Below are 16,677 nucleotides of genomic sequence, written 5' to 3' on the forward strand. Positions count from 1 at the left end.
CCTCGAAATAACCCTCTTTTGCCCGTATGCACGCCTCCAGTCTTGGACGCCATTCTTCGATTGATTTACGCACGGTATCCATGGATAAAGCATCCCATTCTCTGAGAAGTGATCGCTTGAGGGCATCAACGGAAGTGTGAGGTTTGCAGCACACCTTTGCCTCCAGTTTAGACCAGATTGCATAATCCAATGGATTAAGATCTGGTGATGCTGACGGCCAGGCATCCGTAGAGATAAAATCGGGCACATTGGCTGTCAACCACCTCTGTGTTGTCTTCGCTTTGTGCGAAGGGGCACTGTCTTGTTGGAATGACCGTTGTTCCCCATTGAACAACGAGTCATTTAAAGGTTTTACCACCTGCTCTAAAATGTCCTCCTAATAATTTTTTGCTTTTGTTTTTACTCCCAACTCACAAAAATGCAATGGGGTTTTGCCCATTGCACTAACCCCCGCCCAAACCATAACTTGTTCAGGATGGTGGCGTCTGGTGACATATCCAACATGGTGAGGTAATTCTGCACGACTTTTCGCGTAGACGCGATCATTTTTTCGATTAAATTTGGCCTCTACGGTGAAATATTTTTTGTCTGTGAATAAAATTCTGTTAACAGCAGCGGGCCCATATCGAGCAAGAAGTTGAGCACATTTCTCACGTCTTCCTTTGATGTTGGCGGCTGTAAGATAGTGACATGTTTTAAGTTTTAATGCCCGTACCTTAAGGTCTTCTTTCAAGGCTCTGTTAATGGTCATACGACTCACATTCATTTGAAGGGCAAGTTTTTTTGATTCCGTCTTGGATTGCGACGAATTCGAGCTTTAAGCGCTGCAAGCATTTTGGGGGTACGTGCAGTGCATTGCCTGCCACCACCATAACGTTTTTTGACAGAACCACTATCACTATATCGCTTAACCGAGCCAACTAGCACCGGTCCCCCTACAACATACCATTTCCTGTTAAAAAAATAATTATAAAACCTAAGCTTCTTTTAAATCCCTGGACGACCAAGGGACTAATAAAATCATCAACAACAAAAAAAAGCTTTATGATAAGTATTTAAGACATATAAAAATGAAATAAACTACAAAAATTATAAAAACTTGTTTGAATAAACAAAAAAACACTTTAATAAAATGTGTTATGCAAAGTTGTTTGGAAAAACCAACGACAACCAATGGAGGAATCTAATTTAAAATTAAGCGAGATAAGGAATGTTTTTAATAGTCTTTAAATTACTTAAAAGGACGGGCATTGACAAAATTAGCGTGAGTGTTGTTTAGTCAGTTTTCGATATCATTGAACCGTCATTATTTCATATTTTTGGCCTTTCCTTAAAAATAGATGCCAAAAATATTTAAAGTTATCATAATCACTCCAATTTTTAAGTCTGGTGACGAAACAAATGCTTCTTAAAATTACTGGAACGTATTATGAACAACAGACTTTATAACTATTTAATGTTTAACAATATGCTGAACATTGAACAATTTGGTTTTAAAAAAAAATTCAACTAATTAATAATGCTGTAGTCGAACTGGTCATCTGAACCGGTCGACTAAAGCATGATTAATCAGTATAATATTGAATTTGTTGAAATTATTGAAGGTATCTACCTTCAATAATTTCAACAAATTCAATATTTTACTGTGTTTTATTGATCTGTCAAAAGTCTTTGATACTGTTAACCATAAAATACTTATAAAAAAAACAAGAACTCTATGGATTTAAAAATAAAAACTCACTTTGGACTGACGAACAGGTCACAATGCATTATTTATGAAAAAAAAAATGAAAACGAAAAACACATTACATGTAGTGTGCCCTAAGGTTCAATAATAGGTTCATTATTAATTTTTTTGCATATAAATAATTTTTACTTAGCATCAACTATTTTAAATGTTATATTGTTTGCAGACGACTCCAACCTTTTTTATTCCAACAAAGACAAATTCTCTTTAATATGTTAACAGACTTTCATTAAATATTAAAAAAACTAAATTTATTTTATTCTTTAAATCTAGTAAAAGTGACAATGTTTCACTAAAATTCTGCATTATACATCTCCTAATCTATAAACCATTTATTGAAAGGGAACCAATCATTAATTTTCTAGCAGTAATACTAGATGAAAATTTGTCATGGAAACACACATATAAAATGTATTCATAATTAAATCTCAAGTTATATTTCCATATAATATATGAAACGAAACCATTTCTTTACACTGCATCTTGAAAAAAATATATACTTTTCATTTATTCATAGTTTTATCTCCTACTGCAATATTACTACTATAAACTATGAGGTAGTACGAATCATTGGAAATTAAAATAGCTTTATAGTAAGCATGAACACGCATGCAGGATTGTATTTGGTGCACACAGAATTTCTCATTGCGAACTTCTTTTAAGAAAATTTTGTGCCTTTCAGTGTTTATACACTTAATATACACCAAGTTCTACAATTTATGTTTAAAACAAAAAACGAACTATTGTATTTAAGTCGTACTTTAGTGAAACTACACACAAATATCCAACTCAGTTTTCAATTAATAACTTTTTTTTTCCAAGAACTAATTTAAAACTAAGCTCTTAACGAATCCAATACTTTTTTCAAATACGTTTTTATCCTCAATTAATCTTTCCTTGTTAAAGAAATATTTTTTTTTGTAGTTATTTTAGGTGCTCCCAGAAGTCCTAACGGTCTTATCACAGAGCACCGCGGGAGAGCATTTAACAGGAAGTTTACGCCTCCTTCCGTACCAATGTCGCTTGTTAAGCTAGAGCTGGCGTCGAACCTAGGACCTCTGGGTTCTGAGCCAAAACTCTAACCACTGCGCCACGGCTGCTCAATTTAATAATATTTACATTAAGTGGAGTAAAAATAAACATTTTAAAGATAATTTTAATAATTAAGAAGAACTTTTCTGTTTTTCGCTTATTTTACAGAAAACCTGTTTTAGGCCAACTAAGACCTGAAAGCTTGTCTTTGTTACAATCCTATCCGGCCGGATATCCGGACCGGATAGGAGTATTATTCAGTATCCGATATCTGGCCGGATAATAACTTTATCCGGTTTTTTATATACCGGGTATTTCATGTTCATGTCATTTGAAAATTGAAAGAAATCTCAAAATGTTATATTTTAAAATAATCTAATGTTAATGGTTTCTATTCAATATTGTTATTGTTATTATTAAAATACTACTAAAATTATATAGGCGCAACAAATACAACAGTTTATCACTCATTTATATTTTTTTTATTTTAACGTGAAGAAATTAACATTTCTCTACGTTGAAGTAGCCTTGATCGCTTTTTCCCATAAATAGTAAAAACAATCTTTCAAAAGTATAGCGGACGCAGGTGGTGCAAGTAACTTAAGTACTAATTTATTTAGCACATGGAATGCAAATTGCTGTGAAATCACAGCTATCATTAATTTTGAAAAGCTTCCAAACAAAACTCGCCATTTTAAAGGTTTTTCTCGGTAATATTTTTTCATAATAAAGTATACTTTTTAGGATTTGAATTACATTATCCGGCCGGATAATTTTTAAATATGCGGGTATTCAATATCCAATCGGATTATAAAAAAAAGTTATCCGGGACACCCCTGCTTCAAACCCTAGCGCTTTTTATGCAAGTCTGCTCCCTTTTTAGGCAAGTCTGCCATTACTAAAAATTTACCATTTCCATTAGGTCTCAACTAATTCATTTTTCCAAAAACGTGAGTGAATCGCAGGTAATTTAAAAATCCTAGCGAAACATGCCATGTGTGTGAATCGAGCTATTTTAAAAAACATTTAACGTGTGTGAATAGAATTTTTAACACTGCTATACTACATTGAGATAAGAGTTAACCAAAATCAAAAAGTCACTTAATACAAACATATTGTCTGATAGTGAATTTTATTATATAACTTATAAGGTTACTCATAACCTTTAATAGCATTTATAAGATTTCAAATGTGACAGACAATTGTATTTTATTGAAATAAATCTCTTTATATATATTTGATAAAATCTCTTAAAATGCAGGGTTATAGTAATTATTATTTTATTTTTAGGGTATAGTTCAATGATATTCAATATATATGTTTTTATGCATTGGACGTAAAATATTATTCAAAAAATACTTTTATGAAAAACTGTTCAAATTTGTTTATATTTGTACCTTTTTGATACTTTTTAATCCATAGTGTCTCCCCTACCTTTTTAATCCATAGTGTCTCCCCTACCTTTTTAATCCATAGTGTCTCCCCTACCTTTTTAATCCATAGTGTCTCCCCTACCTTTTTAATCCATAGTGTCTCCCCTACCTTTTTAATCCATAGTGTCTCCCCTACCATTTAGTGTATAGTAATAAGAACTATCCGATATAGTAAAATAACTATCCGAAGAAATATGGCAGTCAAAACTTAAAATCTAAATATTTTTTAAACAATTATAATTTTTATATTAAATTATGTATAATTTATATTTATATTTTTAGGTTATAATTATAAAAAACAAAAAGATGTCTTCAAATAATTTTTTTTTATGTATTCATCAAAACAAAAAATAACATTTAAATAAGTAACTTTTAAGTATTGCTTTTAGTTAATACTTTTCAATACTTTCTCTGCTTCTTTATACGATTCTGTACCATTTAAATATAATTCTTTATATAAATCAGTACTGTGACAGTAATTAAAATACATGTGAAACGTGCTCAAATAGAAGGGCACGCTTCTACCATTGCAGTTTTAGAATTACTTGGAAATAACAAGAAAAATAGTGATAAATATGATTTTGATGAAATTTTTTTTGCTATTAGATACAAAGGTATGTGTCGGTATACAAGATACAAAGATATCGTGTCAAATGTCTGCACTTAGTCCTGTGAAATTTCAGCCAGATTTGGGTCAATCCGCAAAAATTACTATAAAGACGTGTTTTAATGTTTAATAGTTAATATAGTTAATTAGTTTGAGGGCATCCATATAGTAAGTACGCATTGAAACAACTGATTTAAAAGAAATTCTCCTCACTTCTAAGCACCTGTATGCTTTAACCCTCCCTCCCCCTTTTTCTCTCTGCATATGCACGCATTATTTATTCCAAAATCGACATACCATTTCCTTACAGATAAATTTTTAGAATCATCAAAAAGAAAAATACTTTTAGTTAAATCGACATATCTATGTTACATTACATAATGTCGATTTTTAAAACTCGCGAAATTTGATGCTTTTGTTTAAAAAAAACAGAGACAAAAAGAACGAGAGATAGTCAAACGCGTACGTGCTCGCTGACTTTAACATACTCACACCTCTTGCATTTATATGTTTTTAGGTAACTCCCTAATCTCATACCTGCGTATCTAGGTAGTGGGTACCTGCGTACGTAGATAACTCCCTAATCTCATACCTGCGTACTTTATGGAAGACCCATTTTCTTGAACATAAATTCATCACGCTTCTGTGGAATAATGCAGAAATTGTAGCGACTTTTTATTAATAAGAATTTAAGCTAGACTTTTAAATATAAACAGGCTTGTAGCAGCCGAAGCACGATATCACGTTTTTTTGCCGTTCAAAATTTAAAAGACCTGTTACGACATCTAGATCTAGAAGACATATTTTTAACGTAAAGCTTTAACTCAAGGTTGATAGATTTTTACATAGTTTCTGAGTTTCACAAAATGATGCAAAGTTAGGAGAAGAAATATATTTTTTTAAATATCTTAAATTAAAAGAAAGAAAAGGAGATTCTATGCAATTGCTTTAAGACAAGGTAAAAGTAATGTAATCATAATGGATTTTAGACATATTATACAAAAACAAGTATGTTTAATTTATGAACAAAACAGGTAATTTGCGGCAATCGATCATCTTTTTAATTTTAAGACTAATGTCGAATCTCTATGACGCAATTTGCGGACATTTTTTCAAAGTGGACAAACCAACTTATTCTACCCTGCCAATCAAAAACACTTTAAGTGCAAAAATTTTTTTTAGTTAGGTCTTATGATTCACTATAAGATTTGCAAAAAAGCAAGGAAGCCTTTTATAAAAGATATTTGTTCCTATAGTCAAAATGAACATAGTAATATATTATTTATATTAACTGTTTAGTATTCGATACATTAGCCAAATATTAAACAGTTTTTAGCAAATATCTCAAAATCTATTTTTCTCCGCTTAGGGTGTTGGCATGGCAGTGTCGATTAGTACAAATTTTTAGCAACACCTAGAAAAAATCTTGGATCCGCCTCTGTTTACAGATTATTTCATTCAAGTTAATAAAATAAAAATTTAAAGTTAGTAAAGTTACAAAAATACAAGTTAGCAGAAATTTAGCAGTTTTCATGCATGCTGCCATGAATTATCTATTATCAGCAATTTTTATTTTATTTTCAAGACATGAGTTTTCACAAACACTTGATTCATGAATAAAATATTAACAAATTAAAAACACACGTTTATAAAACAACATATATTAAAAATTCTCAGAAATATGTGTATAAATATACTTAAAGCATGCTTAAATAATTTTAATAAAGTTCCAATAAATAGTGACAAACCTAGAAAATTATTATTAATTATTAAAATTATTATAACTATAATACGACATATGTTAAACATTCTCAGAGATATGTGTATAAATATACTTAAAGCATGATTAAATAATTTTAATAAAACTCCAATAAATAAAGTGACAAACCCATAAAATTATCCTCCGAAATAATATGCGTTTTAGAAAAAAAATATTTGTACTTTTTTTCAAACAGACAAATATTAAACTTTTCAAATGATTATTATAATGAATACTTTTGTCTAGCTTAAAATATCAATTTTGCTGTTAGTGATGATTTGCTTATAAAAAAAAAAAAAATTTTTAAACCTATAACATTAAATATATTAAACCTTATATTCCGTGATTGAACAGCAAAGTTCTTACTTGATGAAGATAACTTTATATTAATTGTTACTTCGTACATTTAAAATTATTAAAAACTGTCATTGCTTTCTTCTAGTTTTTTTTAATCCTAAAAATATCTCAATGTTTTTTGTATACTGTATATTGCAATGAAGTATCAAAAAGTAGAGAAAAAACTTTTTAATTTATAGAGGTGTAGGATAAAAGCTTAGTGCTGTCATGCAAAAGAATGTCATTTCTACACAGAATAAAATGTCACACATATACTTATATACATAGTATATTAGTGGTTAAAAGTGGTTTTAGTCGATGATTTTTTAGAATTTTCAATGCAACAATCGGTTCTCACCAATAACTTGCAATAAAACGTTTATCTCCGACTGAATATTAGATATAACGTTAGCAATCTTTCCACGACTGTTTAAAACTTCGATGCTTTCTGTGTAAGGGTTATAATGTATAGTAAATGAGCGAGGTATCTTTAAACTCCACTCCCTAAAAATAATCAAACGCTTGTTTTTCCGCTTTAAATTAAAATTATTTTATGCACTTACAAGTAATTGCAAAGTTTTGTTTTAGCCGTTGTTTATAAAACTGATCTCTTAACATTTTCTTTTCAAAATATTTAAGTAAATAACTTTTTGTGAAAATTTAGACAAGAATATAACTAGAAAAACAACATAGGATAATTTATAAAAATATTTTTTTTTTACAAAAAGCATTCTTCAAATTATTTTTAATTTTATTAAAGACAAATGCTTGCTGAAAGAAATGTCGCAGAAAGAAATATAAAAAAGTCTTGTTTTAAGCGCATCTTGTAAGAGCATCTTTAACTTTGTCCAATTCATAGGAAATATTTTTAATAGATCTAATTATGTGTTCTTTGGAGGCCAAACTTTCGATACATTGTGTATAAGGATTATAATGCAGGTTGAACTCTCGGGGTATCATCTGAGACCAATCTCTATTACATAAAATATAATTTACGTATTACATTTTTAAAAATAATTATGAATAGTTTTTGGAAAACTCATATTTTATAACTTTTATCATAATACATTACATAATAATAAATTATTAAAATACATTAAAAATATATTAAAAACCATCAAACTCGTATTTTTCATTCTGTTTGATTGTCATTTCTTTTTGCATTTATTAGTAATACAATAGAACAAGAGTAAAAAAAATTGAAACCTGGAAAATACACAAAAAAAGCTTCATTTGGTACTAACAACTAATAAACACCACAAATTATTTGGGAGCAAAAAAAAACTAAATAATGAAACTTTTTAAACTATTTAAAAAAATGTGTTCTATATAAAATGTGTTCTATATAAAATAAAACTGGATTTAAAAAGAATACACTGGATTTATAAAGTTTTCGAATAAAAAAAACTTATATTATAAACATTTATTAAACACCAAGAGAACAGTTCTTCTAAAACTGCAAAATTATATAAATATTTTAAAATAAATAATATTCATTAAAAAAAATTTTTTTAAATGCACTTTTCGTTTTTTGTTAAAAAAATGTCATTTTGCAGTATTATACAATTTATAATAAAGCAAAATCTAATATTATGATTTTTTTTAAATTGTTTTTCATTCTTGAAATTTTTGAATAATATTAGGGACCCATTAAATTAAGTGTTATTTATTTAGAACAAATTTAAGAATAAGATATTTTAAAAACTATTGTTTTTTGAAATTTATTTACAAACTCTGCAAAATACTAATTTTATCATCAACTTTATAAAAAAAAAAAATCAACAAAATTACTTTCCTATAAATTTCCGAAATTCCGGAAAATCACAAAAAAATGCCATACATAAATTTATATATAATATAAAAATTCGAATAATATTTCTTTTCAAATTATTTTTGAAAACTTTTTAATTTTTTTAATTTATAAGCTACAAAAAAAATTGCAACTAAAAATCTTTGTAAAAACGCATATTTTTTGATTTTAGTTAAAAAATGTCATTTTCTAGGCAGTAAAATAAAACAATATTTTTTTTATAAAACGATAATTATATTCCAACAAGACATACTTTTAAAAATTTTTACTAATATTAGAGACCCACTAAATTTTAAAGGGTCTTGAGGCACCCCTAAAAATATTTTTTTTTGAAAAACTTTTAAACCTAGTTTTATTTTATCATATAGAACACATTAAGTTGAGAGCTACAGATATTTTTCAAAATATCCCATTAGTTTTCAAAATATCCCATAGTTGTTTTTTGAACCACCCATTATAACCAACTTTATAATCATTATGTAACAGCTAAAACTAGATAATTTAGTAAGAAAAAACCGTTTCATTAAAAAAATTTATTTTATTTAGGTTTATTGAGCCCAGAAAAAATTAAGCATAGAATGAATTAGGTTGTGTGTAAGTGTGTGTGTTTATATATATATATATATATATATATATACACACACACACATATATATATATATATATATATATATATATATATATATATATATATATATATATATATGGTTTTTCTTACTAAATTATCTAGTTTTAGCTGTATTTAAATGTGTATTTAAATGTGTGTGTGTATATATATATATATATATATATATATATATATATATATATATATATATATTATATATATATATATATATATATATATATATATATATATATATATATATATACATACATACATACATATATATATAATTAACAACATTATTAATAAATTTAGTTATTAGTTTATTAAAAGAACATCATTAAAAATATTTTTATACCTGACTTTGTATTTAGCATCTTCAAAAGATTCTGCTACAAAATATTTTGGTTGAAACTCAGTAATGGGATACTTAGTCATTGACATTTTTTCAGGGTCAAATGGAAGATGCTCAGGTTTATCAGAGAGGCAATACTAAATTTACAATTTAGATAATTAAATTAGACTGAATATCTATAATATATTAAATATTTTAACCAAACTCTTTTACTTGTAACTCTCCAAATGAGGACAATAAGCCAGCACCATAAGCCTTTAGTTCATTATTCTGACGACAAACTCCAAATTCAACAGTAAACCAATATATCTAAATATGTATCTAAAACATTAATTATATCGTTTAAATGAAAAATTTATGCCCACAAAAAAGTTTTCGAAATAGAACAACTGCTGTGTTTCAATAAGCAAATTAAGCTAAAAACTTCTATATTGCTTTTCATTTATCTCTGATTTTGAGATTTCGTAGAGCTAATTTCTTTTTCATATATAAGGTGCTGAAAAAATTTTTGTTGTTGTTGTTTACAGTTAAATTAAAAAAAAATTGTTAAATAATACAAAAAAAAATAAATAAATAAAAATATAATAATATAAAAATAAAATAAATATATAACATCAATTTAAAATGTATAATATATTTTTAAAAGTTTTCACATAAGTTTCATAATAGTTATAAATGGCAGCTGGAAAATTTCATTGATTAAAATTTCAAAAATTTTAGTGACAAGTACATTTTTTTAATAAGCTCCTGTTATCTAAAATTCTCTCCAGATTTTAACCTCACCTTTAATCTAATCAGTATACAGATTTGAAGAACTTAAAATAGAAAAATACTTTACTTAAATAAAACAGACTCAGCCTTATATATGCTTCAGTAAGAATTGTAAATCAAATTCATCTTTACAAAGATCTGTTATCATTTTAAAACTTGTTGAAAAAGATCTTCTATAGTTACCACAAAGTATAATTATTAAATGCAAAAACACCTTTTCAAAATATACATTTTTTGTATTGTTTTAAGATTTTTATTTATCTAAAATTGTGTTACATAAGTTTATAATAATAACGCACAAACAAATGTTTATTTTGATTAACAACTAACAACTCTTTCTAACTACAAGATTAACTTCTAATGTGGTTTTGCATTTTTTATTTATTTTAAATCAATTTATTTTGGTTTGTTTTTACATTTTTTGATTTTAATTTAAAAAATGGTTTTGTAAATAACTAGAAAATTGAAACCTAGCTAAGATTTAATAAAGTCTGGCTAGTAACTAACTGACAACAGCAATGAAGCTACTCATAAATCTACAAAAATGATGTTGTTAAGATAGCTTTGAAGATACAATATGTTGTTATCAACACATAATGATATCATTCACTACAAAGCTGTGTGTATGTAGCGTTGAACTTTTTAGAAATAACTTAAAAGTTTTTATATTATTAGTTATCATTGAAATAAAACTTTAAGTTGATTGTAGTAAACCTTTTGAGGTGACGCTACATCAGTAAATACCAATACATTTAGTAATCTGAAATATGTTGATTATTCTGGTGATACAAATCTTTTAAATCACAATATTCATTAAAATGATTAAATTTAGTCATATAGTTTTTAATACATATGTATGTCTTTGATTAGCTGCATAAAAATGTTTTTTTATACAGCTTTCTAATCAAAGACATACATATGTATTAAAATCATTTATTGGCAGGGTTTGTGCCATTAGTGCTAGTGGAAACAGATAATCTGGTTAGTTGAAATAAGAATACTTTATTGCATATTTTATACTTCCAGAATAAAGAAGTATAAAATATGCAAAATTGAATAATAACAAATGCACCTTTACAAAGCTACAACTTAAAAAAAAACACTTTAAAACACAAGTATATTATTATTAAGTATATACATAAATATTACACCTCAGTCATCAGCACAGAAGTCACAGATATATTTGGCAGCATTTGAATCTGCAATTGAGCATGCCTTGCAAGCCTGGATCACATTTCTGTTTAATAACCATTTACAGCATAGACTTTTTTGGTGTAATTTTTGTAAGTATTTTCTTTTCTGGCACTCCTTTTTTGTTAATTTTTTGACTCTATCTTATCCTTTTGTGCTTTTTTGTTTCTGGTAACCTTGTCTTTTTCAAGTGTATCTGTAATATGCAAGTTTTTGCTTTTTTTGGGTCACTTTTTTTTTTTTAGACCACCTTTTTTTTTGAAACTCTTAGAGGTGAAACGTTCAATATGGGTGTAACACTTTCAAATTCTTCAAAATACTGTGTAGGATTTTTGCTACACCTGTTGGTGGAGACTTGGAGTATAGAAATTTAGAAATTAAAAGGAGAAACCATTGTTTTACATAACTCAATAAATATTAAAAAGTTACAAACAACAGCTTATGGTCAAAATTATTATTTAATAATAATAAAATTAATTAAATTAATAAAGAACAAGCCCTTATCAATGACCAGTGAAAGAGTTAAATGACTGAAAACACGTTATCAATTAAACTTTAATTTAGCTTGCTGGTATGAATAATTATAAAATAACAAAAATAATCTATGAATAATAATAGAAGAAATGCAAAAAAAAAAAAAAATCTTAAAACTCAAACATTCCAACAAACCCCAATCACAAGGTTTAAACAAACCCCAAATTTAACTAGTGCATTCTCAAATGATTTAATTAAGGTATCCTATGCACAAAACTCTATAAAAAATAACTTAAAAGAAAACCCACAAAAAGTTCTATTTAGATGTTATCAAAATGTTTAATTTTTTTATAATACAAGATTACAGTTAGTAATACAAAAATTACAAAAAGTTACTTTCACATGTACAATTCTCTAAAATCTTGAGCTTTATCTTTTTTATTTTTATTTTAAACAAATTAGTATGTAATAAATGTTATTTTCATATTTCTGCTGGTTTTTTAAATAATTTTTATAACTTATTAATATAAAGTATAATTTAATATCTTTAAAAAGGTTTTTAATTTTTTTAATTTAATTCCTTTATATCCCTAATTTGTATCAGTTTTCTTTTGCAATTAATTTAAACAAGTTTAGATTTTCTTGGAAGAAATTGCTGTTCTTGAATTGAAATTGAATTAGAGATTCGGATTTACACATGAACTGTAAAACAAAATAAATATCAAAAAAAGTTTAAAGTTTTTAAAGTCTTTAAACCATCATTTATTATGATAAAGAGTTTTATTCTTTATAAACTGCAAACATTATTAACCATTTGTGAACTGCAAACATTATGAACCATTTGTGAACTGCAAACATTATTAACCATTTGTGAACTGCAAAGATTATTGAAACCATTTGAAATTCACATTTGAAAAGCCTAAAACTTATTTTTAATCATTGAAAAAAAAAATCTAAAACTAATTTTTAAATAAAGAAGAAAAAAATATTTTTAAACAAACAAACAAAAAAATAATCTAAACTAAGGTTATTTTTAAACAAAGAAAAAAAAATCTAAAATTAAGCTTATTTTATTCAAAGAAAAAAATCTAAAATTAAGCTTTTAATTAAAGAAATAATAAGATAAAATCTTATTAAAGATAAAGTTAAAATCTAAGCTTAAAGATAAAGATAAAATCTAATCTATCTAGCTTAGATTAATAATTAAAATCTAAGCCACCCATTTTTTGAAAATTTGAAAACAAAAAAAAATGAACAAAAAATTCAAACCTTTATTTTAGATTTAGAAAAATAATATTTTTTAAAGCTCAGAAATTGTCAGCGATGTAGTCAAGACAGTAAAGGTCAAGACTAAGACCAAACCATTTGGGCTGAAGACCAAGACCATGTCTTAAAATTTCAAGACTAATACCAAGACCACAACATCACAAAGTCAACCCAAAACCAAGACCAAGACTTTAAAAGTTTTCACAAGATCAAGACTTACATTCTTAAATGTCTAACACAATGTATACTTGCACATGTATGAATACTATTAGGCCTTTAGCTGATGTATCATTTTACAATTTATACACAATACTCTATTATAAAACGCAATAACACATGATTAATATAATTATGTCATGGTATATTGTGTAGTGTGCTGTAATATTGTTAAAAACAAAATGTACCAAAAAAAAAGTAGCACAAGACCATCACAAAAACCACTCGCACTGGCCCTGCCAGTAACCACAAAAGATTGAATAAAAATAAAATAAAAATGTAAAATTTACATATTTTATTTTAGTGCTTTACGTACTTAAAGTATGTAATGTAAAGTTAAACAGAAAACTATGATAATTTAATTTCACAACTTTTGTTTTGACAATCTAACAAATACTAGTATGCATAAAAAAATTTAGTACACATCTTTCAGGTTCAAATCTTATGTACAATTTATTATCAATCTGTCCATTGTGTTGATATTTTTAGTAAGGATCACAAAAATACAAGACAGTAAAGGTCCGAGACCAAGACCAAGACTTTAGTCTCTAGACCTACATCTCTGGAAATTGTAAAACATGATGAAATGGAATAGATAATATAATGAAATATTTATGACAAAATTTATTATTTTTTATCGAAACTGACTAATGAATGTAAACTGACCAACCAAGCCTAAACTGACCAATGAATCTAATAATAGTTATCCAACTACAGATATTATATTTCAGTTGTAGATGGATAGGTTACACAGTTGTAGGTGAACAGATGACACATTTCACATTGTATCAGATCATACTTATTTGCATGCCAAAAATTGCCAACTGCTTATACGTTTTATTAACCACTATCTCAAACTTAGTCTTCATCATCTACAACCGCTAATACTATGCCAAACCTCCCTTAAAAAAATACAACTCTTAACTATTAACCATCTTAATATTGTTAATATTCTAATATTATCCATCTACTCTATTCTTTACAAAATCTTATCTCATCTTATTCTTTTAAAAATTATTAATATTATTAACCATCTACTCTATTCTTTACAAAATATAATAAAATAAAATATAATAAAATATAACAATAAATAAAATAAAATGTACAGTATAATCATTTCTTAAAAAATTGAATGATCCAGAAGATTTAAGATTTTAAAAATTGTTGCTCTTGGAAATAAAAAATAAGTCACAGTATCTTTTCACTAATAGCAATAATACTCAAGCCATCTTGAAGTTCACTTTGAACAAGACATATGAGTATATTTTTCAAAATGATCTTAAATTAGTAAATATATTTAAATTTAGGTCTCAAAACTCTCTGAACTCTTGTATTACTAAACAAAAAAATCTTGAAATTTTAAATTATTTATGGCCTAATTTTAGGGATGTACCAAAATTTTGTTCTGGCTGGAATTCATGATTTTGAGTTTATTCTGGTTCCATTCATTTTCAGAGTAATCCTAGAGGAAACGCTAAAATTTATTTTTTACCTTATACTCTTAAAACCTGACTAAAATATTTATCCTACAAAGCTCTTTGTTAATGGTTTGGTATAATATTGCTTTGTTTGTATTTAAATACGTTTATAGTGTATAATAAAAAAGGGTTGTCTATTAAACTTTTGGATTTATATGATACATTTTGTAAACCCTTTCATTTTCACCTCTGCAAGAGACTCGCCAGAGACTAATAAAATACTGCCATAATAGTTTATTATTTTTTCATTTAACATTGTGTATGGAAGAATTATAGTAGATATAATTGCATAAATAGCAAGTTGTGAGCTTCTACTTTTTTAAATGGAGTGTAAAATAATTGTATAATATCCTTATTATGTATTTATATTCTTAGCAATGTCTGTCTGGACTTGTGCAACAAAACAGAAAAACAAAATGACAAAAGACTTAGAAGGAAAATGTCAGTGTTGTAACAAAATAATAAAATGCTCATGAAATTCTACGATTACCTTAAAAAGTCTTTTAAGGTAATCGTAGAATTATCTAAATATTGTGATTTCGCCTACTAATGGCATTTCGATTTGAGCCAATACCAGAAGTTAATACATTCACCAGCCAATACCCTATGATGGATTCAAACTTCCCGCTAATGAAAGCAATATAAGGAAACTTTTTTCACAAAGAATTAAAAGAAAAAAGTAAAAAGTAGCCAAAACAGTAAAATTTAGCTTGACTAATGATTGATGGTTGATGAGGTTAATATTTTAAGAGGACAAAGATATTTTAAAGTTTATATTCATGATAAAACTGACAATAACACATATAAAATGGGATTAGTTTAAATTTTTGGTTACAAAATAAATATGCTTTATATAATGAAACAACATCTAAGTGTCTTCAGAAAATAAATAAAAAAAGATTTGGTTGCATCTACATAGAATGAACCTTCAACTAACAAAATATATATTCAAAATATAGATGCTATTGATTATATTTCTACATGTATGTAACACACGACATGTATGTAACACATTTTATGAGAAAATAATTGACTTAATTGAAGATGAGAAAATATTTGACTTAATTGATGATCGTAGTAGTAATTGTTGTTCTTTTGACGAAGGCATCAATTTTGAAGTTAAAAATAATGAGTGTGTAGATAATATCAACTATCATGGTTTTCTTGCTAACTTATGCAAGTTAATAAATTATATCAAACTGTCATCTGTTCAAAAGGTTTTCCAATCAAAAGTCAAGACTGTTTTTGAAAAAAAAATTGCATCTCAGCATAATTGCATCTCGATGTAAAAACTCATAGGAACACAACACCAATAATGTTTGAGCCATTGCTAAAGACAGAAAGGGCATCTTGAGGAAATTTATTAGATTTTAAGGCAGATTCAAATCTATTTGATTAAGTAAACATTGATGCCTTAAAAGATTTACTAGAGACAATGAAGCCAGTTAAACTGGGTGTAAAGAATCTTTGCAGAGAAGATTCAACACTATTGAGCACTAACAAGATAAAGAATTTATGATTGAGAAACTTTAATGAATAGTCAAATTAGCAAAAAGTTGATGTATAATTTGAGGATATGGTGAATGCTGGAATAC

The 16,677-nt window shown here is 26.8% G+C and overlaps 1 protein-coding gene across 2 annotated transcripts in view; it reads right to left on the reverse strand.

Annotated features, from left to right (window-relative positions):
* Positions 1–6,464: 6,464 nt before the first annotated feature.
* Positions 6,465–16,677, reverse strand: part of LOC100197101 (protein henna) — a 53,281-nt gene continuing 43,068 nt past the window's right edge. The window contains exons 11-13 of one of the 2 annotated variants that reach the window (XM_065813395.1): positions 9,900–9,995; positions 9,690–9,823; positions 6,465–7,418 (exon numbers count right to left, since the gene is read on the reverse strand). In XM_065813395.1, the coding sequence (XP_065669467.1) occupies positions 7,250–7,418; positions 9,690–9,823; positions 9,900–9,995 (399 nt within the window). In that variant the 3' untranslated portion in view covers positions 6,465–7,249. Of the gene's footprint in view, positions 7,419–7,609; positions 7,888–9,689; positions 9,824–9,899; positions 9,996–16,677 lie in introns of those variants that run through there. The other variant, XM_065813396.1, reaches the window with a different exon arrangement.

Source organism: Hydra vulgaris, chromosome 12 (genome assembly GCF_038396675.1).
Source record: "Hydra vulgaris chromosome 12, alternate assembly HydraT2T_AEP".
Taxonomy (NCBI): domain Eukaryota; kingdom Metazoa; phylum Cnidaria; class Hydrozoa; order Anthoathecata; family Hydridae; genus Hydra; species Hydra vulgaris.